At 43.9% G+C, this 20,809-nt stretch overlaps 1 protein-coding gene across 1 annotated transcript; it reads right to left on the bottom strand.

The window, feature by feature from the left end:
* Positions 1–1,609: 1,609 nt before the first annotated feature.
* Positions 1,610–19,054, bottom strand: GCK (glucokinase). Its single transcript, XM_075272975.1, has 10 exons — positions 19,031–19,054; positions 14,457–14,619; positions 9,735–9,889; positions 8,906–9,025; positions 8,661–8,756; positions 7,324–7,423; positions 6,639–6,822; positions 3,384–3,539; positions 2,163–2,396; positions 1,610–1,754 (listed from the first exon to the last, which is right to left on the bottom strand). The coding sequence occupies exons 1-10, from the start codon at positions 19,052–19,054 to the stop codon at positions 1,610–1,612; spliced, it is 1,377 nt and encodes a 458-aa protein (XP_075129076.1).
* Positions 19,055–20,809: the final 1,755 nt, after the last annotated feature.

Genomic DNA, 20,809 nt, shown 5'->3' with positions numbered 1-20,809 from the left:
CGAACTGTATATCATACATTAAGCAGCGTAGTGTAAAAGAGGTATATACCATATAGTCTGTAAATAATAGGAGAACGCAGTCTGTATCATTACTAGGTACAATGACTACCGTAGTACCTTGATATATCTTTACAATATCTTCAGCTATTTATTGACAGAAAATTAAAGGGGTTGTCTGGACCCAAATTGATTTTTTTCAAGAGGGTAGGTCATCCGGATGTGATCTGAGGGGGTCCTCTACTTGAACCACAGCTCAGCTGGTCCAGCAGCTTGTAAGTGCCAGTAGTTTCTGGTGAACAGGGAGATCCAAAGTGGTTCTGCAATTCCCTGGAACCACCAGTATACAGTGGATGGGGCTGATCTGTGCAGAGTCCACTTGTCAACCCCCTGATCTGTGGATAGGACATCAGTTTGAAAAAACAATTTGGTGCTGGACAACCTCTTTAACTCTGAAACCAGAATACACTGATTTCTTTCTCTTAAGAACATATCAGCAAATATCTTGGCAAGACTAACTTAGCAGCAGATATATCCTTCACCAAAGGCCATTATCATAAAATAGGAACATTTCATATACTGAATGTGCTATGAGACCTGAGAACAGGAAGCTTAAGCCTGGGTTGGCTTTATCTTGCTTCCTCATGGGCGTGGCTTTACTCAAGGAAGAGCTAAGAGGGCTATGTTGCTCTTCTTTACTTATATGGACAAATCGGAATAAAATCCTTGGATACCCTTGTTTGGAATGTGGTGGCCCGAATTGTACACTTCATAGTCGTTTCTAAAAATCTCAACTGCATGTTACAATGTCATGTATTTTTCTACTGTAAAGCATTACTGTATAACAATACATTCTTATATTCATACATAACACTAACAAAACCATTAATTCACAACATATAGTATACAGGTGTCAGTAGAGAGGAATCACTTTAATGAACACAAAGACTGAATTCTGAATTTTTACCATAGGCAAGTACTACCGTAAATATGGCTAATCCAAGGATTTTCATTCTCCGGGCTGAATGGTGAGCACTGCATTGGCGGCCTGTCAATGTCTATAAACCGATACTATCTCTCTGCTTATGTCCGCCCATTTCTAATAACATATTACCTAAGAAATCCACATGGCTACTAAAAATTTGTGAGTCTGTAGCCTGAAAGCAAAAACTTGAAGCTGTAACTTTACCAGGTCTTGGCTGTATTTGCCTTGTCCTTGCTGGATAGTTCGTTTCTTAGACCGTGGTCTTATGCACATTTTTAATACAGAAAAAAAAACGAGAAGCAGCAACTAATGTAATGAGATGAGAATGTCATATGTGACGTGTACGTGAGAGAAGATATCCGACAATGCACACATGTTCTATTGGATATCTTTCTGAACGGACCATATACCGGTACTGTATGAACATTCTGCGAAATACATGCTAAAGCTTAGGGAAGATGTTTTGCAACTCCGATGTATCCTGCTGGAGCCATTGTAGGCTTTTCAGACAATGTTGACTTTATGGAACACTGTAGCTTGATGGGCTTTTGTACAGGTCTGTAGAAACTCTGCAGATCTCAGGAGGTAGGAAAAACCATATTTCCAAGGAGTATGTTGAATGAATTGCTAATGACCAATAAGGCAAGCCATCTTGTATGCTACTGCTGATATCAAGGCCGCCCCTCGTCCACTCCCTTCCTCTGACTGGATGAAGGTGATGTCACATCCTGGTGTCAGCTTGCGAACTGTTGCATGGAACCTTTCCTTGAAGCTGAAAGTAGAAGAATAGAAAAATTATTTTAATTTTACGTCAAGCGTTGGACCATTGGGGCAACACGGTGGCTCAGTGGTTAGCACTGCAGCCTTGCAGCACTTGGGTCCTGGGTTTGAATCCCACCAGGAACAACATCTGCAAGGAGTTTGTATGTTCTCCCCGTGTTTGTGTGGATTTCCTCCCATTCTACTAAGACATATTGGTAGGATAAAAATGTACATTGTGATCCCTATATGGGGCTCACAATCTACATTTAAAAAAAAAGAAAAAAGAAAGAGTTGGACCATTCACTTTCATTGGGCTAGTCTATTCACCAAATTGGGCAATTGTGGTATTACAGCAGTGGTAAATGCTATCCCAATTTGTGAATCAATTTGGCTGCAATGTCAACAGCTAAAAACTTACAAAGGGTGGAGCTTGTAGACAGATCCGTCCACTCCAACTGTGATCTTGAGGATGTCGTCTCCCCGGTTCTTATGCATTCGGTTAAGGACGCCAGCTAGGCCAGATCCACACATGGCAGCAGCTCGTGTAGACACGCTTTCACATGCCATGCGTACTGCATGACAGTCTCCCAAAGTCGGCTGCAGACCCAGTGTCCGCAGGATGTTGCAGGTTTGCTTAAAGTCTGAAGAGTCTCTGGAAATAAAAAATCCATAAAACAAAACTATGAATATTGGTGGCCACTAGCAATTGGATAGAAAAAGAGGCGTTAAAGGGGTTTTCCCGGACTGTTCTTAGGGTAGGTAATCGCTGGAGGTCCAATACCTGGGACCCTCACAGATCAGCTGGTTGAAGAGACTGAGTATTTGGTTGTGGCCTCTTCCCTGAATACCAGCCACCATACGTGGCGTAGGGGCTATGTTTGGTATTACAGCTGAGTGCCACGGAAAGGAAGTTGTACCATGTGTCCAATGAATGTGACGTAATTGGCACAAAGAAGAAGCTGCAATTCTTGTGAGTGCCGCATGCTGGATGTTAGACCTCCACCGATCACACATTGATGACCCATCTTAAGAATAGGTCATCAATATATATACAGGGCATTATCTGGTTTATAACATTCCTAAACCATTAAATTCTGGGGTGTTCTTTATTCTGGACCTCTACAAACTATAGCCAGTTATAAAGGGCATTTCTGTGACTGTTCCTGCAATACATAGAGAGTATATTGATTTCAATGGACACTACACAATGATTCAGTTTCTCATGTGTAAGATACCCTGTGATTGGCTTATCATCAGATAACCTATTGTCCAAAGCAAATAAGCCCTTTACGTTTGGGAAAGCCATCACATAATAAATGCAGCAGGATTTAGAGCATAATGGGATGAGCAGATTCTGATATAATTTTGTGGGAAAAGATTCAGTAGAATTAGCAGTGTATTTATTTAACCTTCTCCTCCTAAGCTTAGGAGTCCAGTGGGCGGTCCTATCAGTGACTGACAACTATCTTTGTATGGACATTCATACAAGAAAGGCTGTCAGTTGTTGGGTGGGACCGCCCACTGGACTCATAAGCTCAACAAACTATATATGAATCTGCTCAGCTCCTCCTGCTCTATAACATGCTAGTCTGACAGCATTTTCAATACGTAGTAGAAATATCACGTTTTTCTTTATTACCCTTCTATCTGTGAGACAAATTGTGTTTCGAAATTTCCTCTTGTCTTCAGCTTTTCAGAGGCTTCTCCTCCAAATACCAAATTTTCATTCACCATCTTCATCAGGACAAGTCTGACAAGTTCTCCCATGTACTTTCCTCCAATCATCTTTTCATAGCTTTTCCATAGAAGGAGTAAACAGGAAGGTCAAAGTAAGTGATCATCATTAATGACACCAAAACATCAAGGCTAGGGCCACCCACCCATCTATCCTTAGAATTGATCACCAAAATGTGATCCATGAGGGTCCAATACCTAGGATCCCAATAGATCAAGTGTTTGAAGAGGCCACGGTGTTCTTGAGTGCGGCCACCTCTTCCCTGTACTGTGCTGATGACGTCATGTTCATCAGTCACATGGTACAGCTGCAGCCCGATCCAATTCAAGTGAATGGGGATCAATTGCAATACCAAGCACAACCTCTACGCAATGTACGGCGCTGTGTTTAGTATTCAGCAGAATGGCTGCAGCACTTAATTAAAGGGATTCTACCATTAAACTACCTTTCTTTCTAATGAACACGTCGGAATAGCCTTAAGAAAGGCTATTCGTCTCCTACCTTTAGACGTGGTCTCCGCCGCGCCGTTCCGTAGAAATACTGGTTTTAACCGGTATGCAAATGAGCACTCCGCAGCAATGAGGGCGGGCCCCAGCGCTGAAAGGCCGATGAGCGCATCCCCACTGCTGCCCGAGAGCTCTTTCCTGCGCCGCTGGTATGCAATGAGCTCTCCGCAGCAATGAGGGTGGGCCCCAGCGCTGAAAGGCCGATGAGCGCATCCCCATTGCTGCCCGAGAGCTCTTTCCTGCGCCGCCTCCTTGTTCTGCAGCAACTCTGCCTCTTCTGACTTCTCTTGCTCTTGTAGTTCTATATAGGAGCACAGAGAGGCCACCCCAAAATGGCCGCCGGCCGTCTCCTGTATTGAACTGCAAGAGCAGCTACACAAAAATGGCCAGCGGCCATTTTGGGGTAGCCGCTCTTGCAGTTCAATACAGGAGCTGGCCGCCGGCCATTTTTGGGTAGCTGCTCTTGCAGTTCAATACAGGAGCTGGCCGGTGCCCATTTTTGGGTAGCCGCTCTTGCAGTTCAATACAGGAGCCGGCCATTTTGGGGTGGCCTCTCTATGCTCCTATATAGAACTACAAGAGCAAGAGAAGCCAGAAGAGGCGGAGTTGCTGCAGAACAAGGAGGCGGCGCAGGAAAGAGCTCTGGGCAGCAATGGGGATGCGCTCATCGGCCTTTGAGCGCTGGGGCCCGCCCTCATTGCTGCAGAGAGCTCATTTGCATACCGGTTAAAACCGGTATTTCTATGTAACGGCGCGGCGGAGACCATGTCTAAAGGTAGGAGACGAATAGCCTTTCTTAAGGCTATTCCAACGTGTTCATTAGAAAAAAAAAGTAGTTTAATGGTAGAATACCTTTAAATGCTGCCGTCTCTCCAAACAACTAATCAGTGGGCCACTGGCAGGGTCAGACTGGCCCGCCGGAGCACCGGGGAATCCCCCGGTGGGCCCCAGGCCCCGACTATATAGAAGCACTGGTCAGGGGCCCGATCGGGATGTCAGGGACTGGTTCGGGCCCCTGTCCAGTGCATTTGCATTGATAAACTGAGCGATGCTGCTAGTGGCAGGGGCTGGAACAGTAAGCTCGGGGCCCCAGGCTGCTGGCAGCGCTGTAATGAATAAAGAAGCCCAGCTGCTGCAGTTTCCCAGGGCCCCGACACTTACACAGAGGGGCCTCCTGCCAGTGCAATCTTAGGAAGCGATCTCTCTGAAAGCCGGACTTTCCCCCCTCCCCCTCCCAGCAGTGAGTCATCGTTTACATCGGCCCGTGTGGGGACAGAGGAGTCTGCTGCTGCTGCTGCTTCTTCACAAATGTGAGTATATTTTTTTCTTTTTTTTGGTAAAATGTAATATTTAATATGTATATGTGTACATTTGTTTAACCCTTAAGTGCTATCATCGTGTCTATCATACACCACTACCATACACATATCATTATGATAGACACCATGATAGTACTTAAGGGTTAAAGCATGTGTCTTGTATACTGTGTGAGGACTGTATGTTTGTATACAGGTATGTGTGTGTATATACAGCATTCTATAATAATGTGTGAGTGTATGTATATATGTTAGTATATATGGTATATGAATGTATATAAATGTGTATATGCTAGATATATATCTATATATAGATAGATATCTATATATATTTATAGATATATATATATGTGTGTGTGTGAGTGTGTGTGTGAGTATATATGAATGTATATGTATGAATTTGTAGGTAACTGTTGCAGCTTTTGGAAATCGCAGCACTTATACCTACGGAAACACCTATAGTGTCCCTATAGGTATAATGGAAGCAGAAAGTCCTCAGAGCAAACCTCTGTGGAGTTTCTGCAAAAAGCGCTGCAGGAAAACTGACATGTTGCCGCCGGGGGTTTTCCCACAGCGCTTTTTTGCTGTGGGACGCTGTGTTAGGTCTTATCCTTATAGTATAATGTACAGTATATTGAGATGTTAAGGAGGAGCTCTTACCACCTGGGGCACATGCGGTTTTATATACCGCTAGAAAGCCAACAGTGCGCTGAATTCAGTGCAGCTTTCCCATTCTGTGCCCCCGGTGAAGAGCTATCGGTCCCGGTACTGTAGCTCTTCACTGTCAGAAGGGCATGTCTGACAGTCAGTCAGGAACGTTCGTCTTCCCAGCAGCGCCAGGCAAATAGGTTGATCCAATTCCTGGACAAATCTTTAAAGGATTTATCCAACTTTATAATATTGATGGTCTGTCCTTAGGATAGGCCGTCAATATTACATCTGTGATGAAACAACAGCCAGGACCTCTGCAGATCAGCTATTCCAGGACAGTGCGGCTATAGGTAATGGTAACATTTCTAGGAGCCATGCTGATCACTTTCCATACAGAGTGTAGCAGTAGGTTTAGGTAGTGTGTTGTTGCACATTGTATGGCGGGTGAGCAGCATAGCTCCCGAGATGGTATTACCTTTAGCTGCCCTGTCTCGGCATCGCTGGTCTGCAGGGTCCTGGTGGCGGGCCCCTAGAAACAATTCCACTGGTGGGCCCTAGACACCCCAGTCCGACCCTGGCCACTGGGATACTGGACCCCTCTGATCAGATATCTTTAGGATAGGACATCAGTAGTTCAGTCCTAGAAAACCATGTTAACAGACTGGAATAATATAGTGAGTGCTTACAGTTGCTGACCAGGATTTAGGGAGCCCTCATCCACTACTCGATCGTACTCCAGACGGAAGTCTTCTAGTTCACCTGTGTCCCCAAATGCACCCCACTCTGTATTGACACACATGCGGCCCTCTTCTCCTTCCACCAGTTCCACATTGCACATCTCTTCCATGTAACAGGCATTGCATCCAGTACCTGGAAAATCAAAGTGAAATGAAAGCAGATTAAGAGTTAACTCTGGTGCCTATGGCTATGTTTGACATATGTGACCACAGCATTGCTGGTCCATAAGCTGAAGGTATTCACAAAAGCAAAACGTAGTCCAATGGGGCAGATTTATCAATCCCACCTTGCCAGAAAACTGGCACAGGTGGCACAACGGATGATAATGTGACGCACATGTGGCGCAGGATCCCTTCTTGCGTCAAGCGTGCACCACTACCCCTGTTCCACAACTCGCTCACCACATTGTGCAATGTCTTGGGATGCCCGAAGGATTCATTGTAGCTTATCCAGAGTTAAAATGGAAATCTACTCTAGTTCCTACCTGGGATAGATCTCCATTCTGGGACAGGTATTCCAGTCTTATGATACCCCAAGCTTGATAAATCAGCCTCAATAACTTTATCATTTCTATACCGAAGAAAACAGATATTCTGGAAAGAAACTCTTATTTGCTGGTGAGTTCACACTTACCTACGATCATGCCAACTTCACACCGGTGATCTTCGTAGTAACAAGAGATCATCGTTGCGACAGTGTCATTCACCATAGCAACAACATCCATCTCAAAATCCTGGAGAAGGCAAAAAAAGAGTATATGTCAGAAGATTGTAAAGGGATATTGCTAAATCATATACAGGGTGGCCATAAAATAACCTCAGGTGTTTGGAGTCGTGTGCAGGCTGACCCAATGGACGGAATTGCCTGAAAATTTGTATGTGTGCTAATCAAGGCATCGGGACGGCATGAAAAAAAAAAAAAAAAAACATCGTCACAGCAGCGAGGTACCGGACAATGCTGGAAACAATGGTCGTTCCCCAACTCCAACAGCAGCAGTGTCTGCAGACGATCACCTTCATGCAGGATGGAGCCCCTCCTCACATCGAAAATCCTGTGAAGAACGCTCTTCGTGCACATTTTCCCGATGACAGGATTTTGAGCCGCTCATTCCCTACAGCGTGGCCACCGCGCTCTCTGGATCTCACTCCTTGTGATTTTTGGTTGTGGGGACACTCGAAGGACCGTGTTTATCGGGGGAATGTCGAAACCCTGCCTGATCTCAAAGACCGCAACACGTTGGAAGTGCGCAGCATCTCACCAGAGACGTTACACGCAAGCGTCGAGCACGTTCTGCATAGGATGACCATGCTCACCATGCATGAGGGCGGCCACATTGAACAGCCATGCTGGTCGGTGGTCCAAATGGGACATCCCCAAGTATCTACAGACGGGTTCTGCGCCGCGCACTCACTGTACAGCGCCACATTGTTCCCTGGTGGGGAGTTTTCGTATTAATTTTTTTTTTTTTCTCATGCCGTCCATTTCCCCATGCCTTGATTAGCACACAAACAAATTTTCAGGCAATTCTATTCATTGGGTCAGCCTGCACACGACTCCAAACCTGAGGTTATATTATGGCCACCCTGTATAACCATATGCATAATTCAGAGGTGAAGCTATAGGGGGTACAAACGTAGTAGTTACATCCAGGCCCCTGTACCTGGGGGGGCCCAAAGGCTCAAATTTTGCTATGGGTCCTGTAGTCATTATCTACACTCCTGTTCTGTGGAATCACTATTATATTAATGTAGATATCTAGATATCAATAAGTAACAAAGATCAATTATAGAAGAGGTTACTTTACCCCATATATATACGTAACTGTACAATGGTTTTGACTGAGCATAGCTTTATTGCTTTATTAAGACTGGCATACAATACATCAGTCTTTATAACTCTATCAACAATCGCCAAAACCGCTCCCTCTTTCAAAAGGATATCTCAATTTATCAGAAAAACCAATAACTCACCCCTCGCCTCTTGATGGCGTCTCTTAACAGTCCGACCACATTGTTCCCCTCCGCTCCAGAAGCTTTGAAGCCTTTAGTCCAGTTTAGAAGGATCCCCTACAAAGAAAATACAGGTTACTTGAAGAAATGTAATATTAGCTTTTCTATATAACAATTAGATCAACTCTAACATCTGCCATGTATATATTGGAATAATGGCCATTGCAAACTTATATCCACATCTATTGTAAAGTAATGCATTTCACCTTGTCAATATCCTCATGTCGGACTGGGAAGGAGAAGGTAAATCCAAGAGGCAATTTCTTGTGTTTCATGTTCTGCTGGTCCAGATAATCCGAGATACACTCAGCAATGTAATCGAACAGCTGAAAAGAGAGCACTGAGTCAACTTAAAGGAAGCGTGTCATACTGGAAAGGATATCCAGCATCTTATAGAGCTGAAGAAGTGGAGTAGTGTGATATAGATATAGCTGTCTCTGTAAGTACACTCATCCAGGAAATGCTATCGTACAAGGATGAGCCCGCCCACTGGACTCCAAAGCCCAGAGTATAAAGAAATATCTTATAAATAATAATAAAGCTTTTCATATCAATATGTATATCAATCTGCTCAGCTCTTCATGCTCTATAACATGCCGGCTGCAGACTTTATAGCAGTTTCAATGTAACAGATTCCCTTTAAAAGGTAATGCCAAAAAAATTATTCCACATACTAAATTAGTACTTTACCCTTATATTGCTGTTACTAGTGTGTTATAAGTTCTATAACTTCACACATATTACACCATTTTATCAATTATTTCACACATCTAAGCTATGTCATAAATATGGATGAGAAAATGTCTCACTCCCACCCACCCCATTGGTTCTTGTTGTCTTCTGTGAGACATCAGTCAGCAGAAGTTTTACCAGTTGCAGAAGTTCGAGTTAACTCTGCTACAGCTATACAGTATATAGACATACAGGATAATTCTTCCCAAATATTCCTCTAGCTTTTGCTAAATTTCCAGGTTTGTTATATCCCAGCACTTATCCCAATACTGAGTGTGACGTTCTTCAGGCCAAGCTTCTCACCATCTCTGCAGTTCCTGTCATGGCATCCTCAGGAATCGAATACATCTTATGCTTGGTGTCGACCTTCCACTGTCCATCTAGATCCTCGCCTACTTTGACCAACATTACTCGGAAATTGGTTCCCCCGAGATCCAAGGCCAGGAAATCTCCAACCTCTAAAGGAGTCAGAAGGAGACAGAACCAGGATGAGCTGAGGCTTGCATAAGAAGCAATTACATATTAGGGTATAACTATATACAGGGTGCAGGGGTACATCTACTTTCCTGTCCACATGATTCGTGTGGACACCACGTGGAAAGCACATGGACCCCATTATAGACTATGGGGTCCGTGTGCTTTCAGTGCACACTGCTTACCAATGCGATTGGTAGTCTTTTCGGGGGGTTCCTATGCAGACTCCCCGAACGGAATACCAAACGCAGATGTGAACCATGCCTGACATTGGCTTTCTACCATGTCCAGTTTAATACACATACACTGCTCAGATAAACCAAGCATGCTTGTGAATGAAGGAATTGGATGGGATACCTGTTGGCTGATAGTCGGAGGTCATTATCGCTGCTCTGTTTGTATACAGAGGCGACGTCACATCAAAGGAACTGGTGACCTCAATAACAGGAATGGAAAGGAAGACATGTGTAACATGAAGCTCCTGGGCCCCAGTATAAAATCTGTCTCAAGTCCCCCAACTATAATGTAACATTTAATGTACTGGTCTCCCCATATTGGGAAGAGACATCTTATAGGTCCCTTAAAGTTACATTCAGATGGCGTAAAATTTTCCACCTCCGTATTCAACCGCAGGGCTACTTATTAGGCCCAGATGTCTTGATGTCTTGAGCCTGTGGAATCCGCAGCAAGATCAAGCAGGGCGATGATTTTTTCAGCGTCCTGCTGCAATCTTGGGGCGGAATCTGGCATGGATTTTGGAAAAAAACTGTGGCAAATTCCTACGTGTGAATGTACCCTAAGGCTCCTAGGCGCAGCTGAGAATGCACCCTCTGCACCCACTCAAGTTCTGCCTATGCAGGGGGGGATGAATGTAAATAAGAATGCATTTTTATTTTCTAGCCCTCCCCTGCTGCCTGCATTTAATTTCATGATCCCGGACACCCCCTTTAAACCAATAATACGGCAGGTTGCAATGCGTATAAGTATAGACGTCTATCGTAGACAATTTTTTTTTTTTTGCAACGTGCCTAAGACTATGTAAAGAAAAAGCTTTGATTTCTTGTATTTCATTGTTTACACTCCACTTTGTACATCTTCTGCAGTCACACTGTGACATTATATAACCTGAGGTTACTGGCCGCCCTCCCACGACATGGCTGAGCACTATCCATGTGAGTAAATAAAAGATTTGCTAAGAGATGAAGCTATCCTGATGTGCCTACTCTGGGGGGTGAAGGACACGGCTGAAGAGCAGCCACTGTTTAAACTAGAACTATGTTTGCTTTCAGACTGGTGACAAACCCAATGCCCAGTGTATGATGAACATATCAGATCATCTCCTGAAAGCTAAAGTCCAGGAAAAGTGGTGACATGACAGTCAAGGACATTGCCACTGGTTATACAAGCGTAGGCCCCTTTAATCTTATTAAAGATCATCTGTCACGTCTCCTGTTTTAGTAAATACTTACGGTATATACATATTTTCTGGTAATTCTGCTACGTGCTGTTCTTCTTACAGATGAATACATTGACAGCTGGGTGTTACTAGTTGGTGGCGTGTCCTTACACAGTCTGACACTGACCAGTGGTGACAGGGTTAGGGACACACCCACTTGTCAATTTATTCATAAGTATTCAGGCAGAATCACAAAAGGAACACACACAGTTACGGTCAAGTCCGAGAGGTGGGCAACAAAAACATCAGCTACACATGTAGTCCGATGACAGCATTGACTATAATGAGGTCCGTTCGGTAGTACCTTGTTATAAAACTATGTGCAGGATTTTTTCTCACGATGGGATGTGAATCTTCCTTTATGAGAAAAGATGCTCCGGAATAATTATTTCCAGAAGAATACAAGTATGTACTAAAACACACATGTCAGGAGAGATGACAGATCTATTCCGGATAGCTTCTATGGGGTAGAGCCAGGTCATAAATCATTTAGTAGGCCAAGGCTGATAACCATATTATTAGATTCAAATCCTACAAGACATTTTGGGCTAGTTCACACAGGCACAGAGGGGGCGGATTATGGCGCGTAATCCATGTCATAATTCACCCCCTCACAATGGTGGTCTATGGAGAACACCAGGCTACTTTTTTCCGTGAGCGGTAACATTCCGAGCTGCCCTTTCTTCAGGCAGATTGCGCGGCTCGTTCAGCCGCAGCGTCCGCCTCACAGCAGCAACCTCCGGAGTCGGCCCATTCATTTAAGCCTATTCCGGAGGGGGAAGCCACGATTATCGGATGCTGTGACAGTCGTGGCAGGCGGGTTTTGGCCTTAGAGTGACGCGGTTCCTCACATCACTCTAAGTGCCAAAAATCCGCCCTTACACTCCCCGTGTGACTTAGCCTTATGTCCCCCGGGCCTTATAACAGAGGCAACATTTTTGCTTTTACATAGAAATAATCAGCTTAAAATCATTCTCAGAATAAATGACCACATCACTAATAGTCTAGTAATACTAATCGCGTACAATACCATACACAGGACTACCAATCTCTTCACAATTTCTTACTAAACAGCGCCCCTCCTGGCCAACCACTAGCCAGCCCCATTAAGACTACACTCAGAGAGCTGATTTTATTATCCACTGTGTTGCCTCAGGCAATGTTATTGGAATAGTCGATCAATATGTCATAACATAAGAGGTTGGCAATACTTCTGCTTTTAACAATAAGGACGGGGTCGTTCATGAAGTATGGGGATAGGGGACTGGGACTGTACAACAGAGCGTTAGGGATTGGTGAGTGTGACATGTATTGTGTCTTACACTCAACTCGGTCTCTCCTAAGTTGCCTATAATTCCTGGACAACCCCTTTAAGTATAGGAGGGCTTTGCTGCAATAGTAGATACAGCCACTGGATGAGAGTGGCGACTCCGAACCTGACACTTTTCTTGTACAATTCCTCAAACTTCCGTAGTTGCTGTTTTTTTTAAAAGTATCCTGGTACAATGTATGTCTATGGATGGGACTGCAAGATAACCACAGCTAAATGCATATACCAATAATAGCCGTATGTTATCGAATTTCTTGTTTGTCAATGTGTCTTTTCTTTTATGGGTACACATTGCCGAACATGTAATCTACTGTATCAGCCAGAAGAATGCATCTAGAGTTAGACACAACTATAAGATAATGGAGGACTTCAACTTTAGGTAAACTCTTTGGACCCAGGCTTCATTGTTACAATAATCTACAGATCATGTTCATATTTTACAAACACTCCTTAAAGGGGCTGTCTAGGATTGCAGAGACATGGCTGCTTTCTTTGAAAAACAGAAAGCCCATCCCATGACACAATCCATAAGCAGGTGTACAGCTCATTGTGGGAAAAATAACAGCCAGGTCTTGGAAATGTTTGTGTTGTTGTTTGGTTCATCAAGTATGAAGGGTTAAACATAGAACAACACTACAGCCCCTTTCTTTTCAAAATGAGCCTGTGTGTAACGTAATGTTACTGAGTAGCATACTGACAGCATTATGGTGAAGTTATATGCTCCTCTCTGGAGCACTGACCTCCTCTCTGCTGCACTGATACACACAGTGGGGGAACTTATACGGACCAGTGCATCGTGTGCATCATGTACTGGTCTTAATATTGTTTGAGCTGTCAACAGGCGCTACTAAATCTGTCGATCCTCTTAATAATTTTGGTGCTTGAGAACTCCCTGATGCATCAGGGACTGGCAAAGGTTTCAGGTATAATTCACACCAATTTTATGGCATGAGTTATACTAAATCTATTGAGCCGAGGTGTCTGCGCCCTGGCCTGCCTTGTCCCTACCTTGCTCCACCTACTTTTTTTCAAAAGTGGTAAGATGGAAAATGGGTAAAGAGGCACCTTGACCACTGGTTTAATAGTTTCCCCCAGTATTTTCTGTATGAACAGGAGGCCACACTATCACTGCAGGTTTATGGGAGCCAAGACTTGCACTGTGAGTCTTACCACCTGCCCATACAGGAAACATTGTGCATTAGAGGAACAATGAGGTGTTCAATGCTCCAGAGGGGAGCACATAATTTCACAGTTATTCAGTAACATAACATTACACATAATCTCATTTTGAAACTTGGGGGTGCTTCTTAGGCTTAGAAGCAAAAATACACAGTTTGCTACTATTCTAGAGATCTTTACATGTTTTTTGTAGAATGTAGGAGTATTTAGAACAACAACATACAAGTCCAGCTACAGTATAGTTATTGAACCTTGCACAGAAAAATATTTAGGCAAAGCAATAAATCTTCCAACCACTCAACCCAACACTAGACTGAGATTCCACCCTGATAAAGGTTTACTGAGCTCCAAATGGGACTGTCTTTTGTATAAGAAGCAGAACCTGATATCTCTGGAGGATCTACTGGTTCCTTGGTGGATTAATCTGACCCACTGAATTCTTTTTGTAAAACAGATCATGTAGTTTAACTACTTATCATGTAAAGTGCCATGTGGCGCGGAACATTCCTGTTGGTGTTGTCTACATTATCCATACACTCTAGGGTGCATAGGCTTATATTATACAACCCTGCCCTATGTCTCTTACCAGAACCATCAGGTGTGGAGCGCACATAGGTGGGTAACATTTTTACACTGGCCTCTTCATTGGTCTCCAGTTGAAGACCTCTTCCCATCTCGGCCTGCATTCGTTTCATCAGGACCTGCAAATCTTCTTCATGAAGCTTAAATTCAGCCAGCATCTGCTCCACCTACAGGGGTAAAGGACAGTGTGAAAACAGAGGAAACCCCACACCAGAAAGGTTTCTAATCTTAAACACCCTTTATAAAAACTTTTGAGAAAGGCAAGGCTAACCCCAAACATACTGTCCTTGTGCATTTCATGATATATTGACAATATAATATAATTGCTATTTTCATGGACTTATTTAAAATGTGAGGTCAGGGGTATAACATGGAGCACGAATGCAAAATCTATTACAGCCCCCCCCCCCCCCTAAATACTATATGCCATTTATAGTATGGGTGAGGGGGTTTTTTGCAAGAGAGAAGCATTTCGGTCCACTAGTGCACCAGGGACAGGGTGTGACTGTTATCTATACACCCACTATAGCTATGTCCCTTGATGCATTTTGAGAACAAGAGGAAAGTAATCCTTTATTTCAGCCAGGATTTACTTGTCCTGGTCCCTTGTGTACTCCATATTCCAGAACAGAGCATAGAGCTGATACAGAAACACTCGCAATGATTTGATGGCGTTCTTCCAGTTAAATATAACCTTTATTGGAAGCTCCTGGCAGATCCTATGGCACAGATGTATACAAACACTAAAGCTGGCCATACATACAATATGGCTGTCAGCTGAACAATCGTTTGGTCAACCGCTATCTCGCCCCAAATCCCCATACTTGACTTGGCCATGCAGTACATATTCACTGAACTGGGGAGAGGAAGAAAGACTCAGGCAGTGTGGACGGACAAAAAAGTATCGGGTAGTTGAAATCCAATTGCTCCAATACTTTTCTCCTCTGATATCTGACATCAGTGGAAGAACCCCATACACGTGAGACGGGTGGCAGGACCCATCAAAATTGGCTGGTTGGCCAATACACATTTGGTATGTTCTACTATGGACAGTTTTATAAATGACGCCCATTTATTTGTTTTGGTGCATCTGAGGCCTCGTTCACATCTGCGTCTGTAATCCATTCAGGGGAGTCCCCATGGGGACCCCCCGAACGGACTACCAAACGCATTGGCAAGTGGTGTGCAGTGAAAGCACACGGACCCCATAGACTATAATGTGGTTCGTGTGCTTTCCGCACGGTCTCCGCATGAGGAAAGTAGATCACTTTTCTGTCCGTAAGTTCTGTGCGGAGACTGTGCGGAAAGCACACAGACCCCATTATAGTCTATGGAGTCCATGTACTTTCACTGCTTGCCAATGCATTTGGTAGACCGTTTGGTGGGGTCCCCTTGCGGACTACCCCGAATGGATTACCGACACAGATGTGAACGAGACCTAAAGGGGTCCACATCAGATACTGTATGAAAAGGTTCATATACTTTTGCCACTCACAGATATGTGATATTGGATCATTTTCTTCTATATATAAATGACCAAGTCTTTCAATATTTCAGTCTCATTTTTGGTTTGGTTCCCTTTTTCCACTCTTAAGACTTTAGTCAAATTTATCCAGAATGCTATAAAATTTGGACGGCTGTACAAACTTTCAATCACCACTGTATATGTAACTCTGTATCCAAAGAAGAGGTCAGGTAAACGGTTAACACTTGCACAATGGCAACTACAGGAAGATTCATGGTCAGGTATGAAACATATGGCCAGATATCACACACATCTATATGGAAGGTAAATACTAGTAGACATTGTATGAGCCGCTTCCCTATGGAACAAAATCTAAGACTTTTCCTATACCAGGTGACATTAATAATGGCTATGATTTGAAAAAGAATGGTTCAGGAATATTAATATAGTTAATTTTTTTTCATAAGCTATTACCTGCTGGAACTACCCTAGCAAATAATGGGCCCTATTTACTTACTGATCCCCACTCCTGGCCATGGCCACCTTCAATTCAATTTAAGCCCTCCAGGGAGCCCCTGTCTTCCCATATCACATTTCTGATACTGACAGTGATGTGATATGTAAAGCAAAAGGTCCCTTGGAGGGCTGAAATGGAAGCAAAGGTTGTAACGGCCAGGAGTGGGGATCGGTTAGTGGCCATGCCATTTGTTAGGTTGAACTCAAAGTTGTATTAGCAGTAAAAAATGCTGTTAAATAGATGAATCCCACCATCTGCAAATACATTGGACCCCTGATGATAAAAAAGAAACGCGTAGGGTAATTTTGTCAGCATATTTAGGATATAGTTTTGTTCCTCCTTTATGGGTCAGCTTGACTATTAGCCCTTTGGGTCTGTTGGTGTGACACTAGGCCAGTATCCTCTGATCAAATTGGCTCTGTGTTGCTATCTGGCTGGCTACTCTTTCAGTATTGGAGGAACACTTCTGATCCTTAGGGCCCCTTCACATGGCTGATACGCTGGCTGCTTTAGAACGTGTAAACGTTCCGTAGCAGCGGCGTCTAAAGCAGTTCCCATTGTTTTCTATGGGAACCGGCATACGTGCGCTCCCCATAGAAATGAATGGAAAAAGCAGCCCATTCATTTCTATGGCGAGCGCGCGTCTGCCGGCTCCCATAGAAAACAATGCGATCTGCTTTAGACGCCGCTGCTACGGAACGTTTACACGTTCTAAAGCAGCCAGCGTATCAGCCATGTGAAGGAGCCCTTACACTTATTTCACTAAGATTATCATATAGGGTTTTTGCTAGAATTGTCGATTTGCTTACATGCAGCGATTTGCTCTAATATTCTTGCATTTTTTTCACCGTCACGGATGTATTATAACTATATGAGCACCGACCTGCGTCCTGCTGTTGCCATGCGTTGTCATTATTGTATCGCACCTTTTAGTTGTATTTATACAATGTTTTAGTTTAGATATATATTCTTTCTCCTCACTCCGTTCTCAGCGCCTCTACGGTTTATTTACACTTTCACCGTGAGCCAAGATGTATCATATTGAACATGGCTGAATAAACAAGGATTTCTTCATTGACCTTTCACATCACATTCACATTCTTCCTGAGTATATGATGAAATGTGGCGGTAATACCCTGATATGTGCTGGAAATGATCATCTTAGTAATGAGAATCTGGGCAGATCTGGGTATTGGGTAATCTAATGAGAGTCCGGATTGCTCTCTGCTCCATACACGGTGACCATGTGATCCAAATTTTTGACCGTGCAAAATAATGGCCCTATAGTTTGATCCTTTTACATATTTTGGATCAGGACAAATTGATGTATATATCTATACTCAGCTTCCTGAACCTGCTAGAACTAGTGACCATGACCTCAGTGGCACAGATTTATCCAGGCCATTCACTTTACTGAAGAGGCACTGAGGCCATTGCTATCTCTGCAGGGTGATACTGGCTGACTCTTCCCGCCTGACTGCACCTTATATAACTGATCTGCATATGACATGTCAATACAATCTGTATCATCTCATCTAAACCTCTGACAAATGTCAATTGTTTCTATATTAAAAAAAATCAGGGTAACTTATACTTATGTACTAATAAGTGCCAATATAGTGGTATAAATATTCAACTTGTTCGTGGCTTCCATTGTTGCATCTAGCATACATTCAAGTGCAAGTGTTTATTTGCTATACATAGGGCTGGACAATGACGCTTCTAAGGATCCGTTCCCACGAAGTAATACGCCGCTCATTTAGACACGTAAACACGTGTCAGAGCGAGGCGCTTCAAAACAGATCCCATTGATTTCAATGGGTGCCGGCTTACGCGCGCTACACATTGAAATCAATGGGAGGCTTTATAACCCATTGATTTCAATGTGTAGCGCACGTAAGCCGGAACCCATTGAAATCAATGGGATCTGTTTTGAAGCGCCTCGCTCTGACATGTGTTTACGTGTCTAAATGAGCGTCGCGTTACTCCGTGGGAACGGAGCCTTAAAGTGTAATAGAAAGTTCCTACATTCATGGTGGTATCCATTGCTAACTGATCAAGATTACAGACTGTCACCACTTAACCATGTTTCACATCTGCGCATGGGTTTCTGTTGAGGGAGTCCGCTTGGGGACCCCTCGAACGGAAAACCTAATCCGCATAAAAAAACGGTTACCTTAGGAAATCCGTGAACCCCATAGACTATAATGGGGTCCATGTGGTTTCCGCTCACAAGCAGCACTTTATTCTCTGCATTTTTCATGCGGAGAGGGGAACGGAATGGCCCAAACGCAGATGTGAACTGGGCCTAAGATGGTTAGAGAAAATCTTTAAAACTCTGCAAAATGTTCATTTCATTATATCTGCATAAATGTTGTACTTTTAATTGTCTATACATTTCTATATGATTATGCTCATTTAAAAATCTATTTAATTCTGATCATCCTCAATAGTGATCATTCAGTCTCCATTACCTTCATAAAGTCTGTGCTCATCAAATAAGTAAATATGTAAAAGTCAAAGGATCATAGACATTAAATAATCCCCCCCTTCCCAATATCTCAGCCCCCTCGCCCCTTTGTCCCTATAGACTTACATCTGGATGCACAAACTGATCCATGATTCCAGGCAGGAGATCTCAGGACATACACAGTTGCTGGCCGTCTGTTCCTGGTTATGTCTGGTGACTTATACAACCAGGTGCGTATTCTGGTCTTACTTGCCCATTGGCTATTCCAGTATAAATTCACCAAGACGTATCCATTTACTATCCATAGTCCGAGCGAACCAGTCTGTAACTTCACTCTTATGACTCCTACTACTATGTACTAAGAGCTATGGCCAGCTGCAGTTCCACCTGATAACCTTCTTATGTAACTTAAAGGGCAAAAGACGAAAGGGAGGAGAGTAGAAGGGGCTGACACATTGTTACTCAATAAATACCGGTATATAGTGGAGATGCTTGTACCTTTCATTTATGTAAGCTGTAAGTGGCAGTGCAGGAGTTAATCAGTAACTCTCAGTTAATAGGAGGTCTTTCCAAGAACAGCTGAGCACACAGTCCAGCCCATATACCTATGTGTACTGTAACATGTCCCTATATACTGTCACCTGTACCAATCTAATGCACATGTGAACTTTAACATTACATTATAGATATATTTCCAGATACCCCAGTAGAATGCTATCTGTATACTAGCCTCAGATAAAGGTGAAAAGAGAGCAAAGATTTATGACTGGTCTGAAGCTTTAACGTTCTGCCAAAGGAAAAATCTACTGTATATTATATACTAGATATTATATACTAAATATTAGGCTGTGTTCACATAGTGTTTGTGCAGTGGTGTAACTACCACGGTAACAGTGGTAGCGGCTGCCACAGGGCCCAGGACATTAGTGAGCCCAATGGGCCCCTGGTGTTTTGTTTTTATTTAATAGGCTGTTACTGACAGCCTAAAACACTGTTACTTACCTCTGCTGGGCTTCGGCAGGCTTCAGGCCTGTTTGTTGACATCCCAGATGTCACGTAGGGTGGGCCAGCGTCATTATGCGTAGCGAAGCAGGCCTGGCTCGAAGCAGGTGACGTCTCTACCAACATTAAAGATGGCCGAAATCAGCGGGGAGTGCGCAGGAGCCAAGGAGAGGTCAGTAACATTCTTTTTTATGTTTGTACTCACCCCTGTGTCTCTGATCATTATACTCTGGGGCAGGGCCGCCATCAGGAATTTTGGGGCCCCATACAGCCTAAGTGTCTGGCCCACCCCCCCGCCACCCCCGCTGCCCATTTTAAAACTACTTTATTTTGCGACATACCAATTCTGTATTACATTTACCTTTATTTAGCAGCTTTACAAGGCCCCAGTTCCCTCTCCGCAGTGCCGCACACCCGATACCCCAACAATCCCCCTTCCCCCCCATCCACCTTCTAACATCTTTCCGCGCCGCGGCAAATTTAGCCCCACCCACCGTTATGTTGACTCCACCCATTCTCATTAATTTTTCATGTGCCCGCACACAGTATAATCCTCCTACAGTCACCCGTACATTATATGTCCCCCCTCTATCTCTCCCCCAGCTTCATATACACCCTTCATCTGCCCCCAGTTTCATGTCTCCCACCCAATCTCTGCCCCCAGATTCATGTCCGCCCATCCATTTCTGCCCCCAGTTTCATGTCCCCCCCCTCCATCTCTGCCCCCAGTTTCATGTTCCCCCCCTCCATCTCTGCCCCCAGATTCATGTCCCCTCCATCTCTGCCCCCATATTCATGTCCCCTCCATCTCTGCCCCCATATTCATGTCCCCTCCATCTCTGCCCCCATATTCATGTCCCCTCCATCTCTGCCCCCATATTCATGTCCCCTCCATCTCTGCCC

The sequence above is a fragment of the Leptodactylus fuscus genome, chromosome 5, assembly GCF_031893055.1.
Source record: "Leptodactylus fuscus isolate aLepFus1 chromosome 5, aLepFus1.hap2, whole genome shotgun sequence".
In the NCBI taxonomy this organism is placed as follows: Eukaryota; Metazoa; Chordata; class Amphibia; order Anura; family Leptodactylidae; genus Leptodactylus; species Leptodactylus fuscus.
The sequence above is the reverse complement of the archived record's forward strand: the minus strand, read 5'-3'. Positions and strand labels throughout refer to the sequence as shown.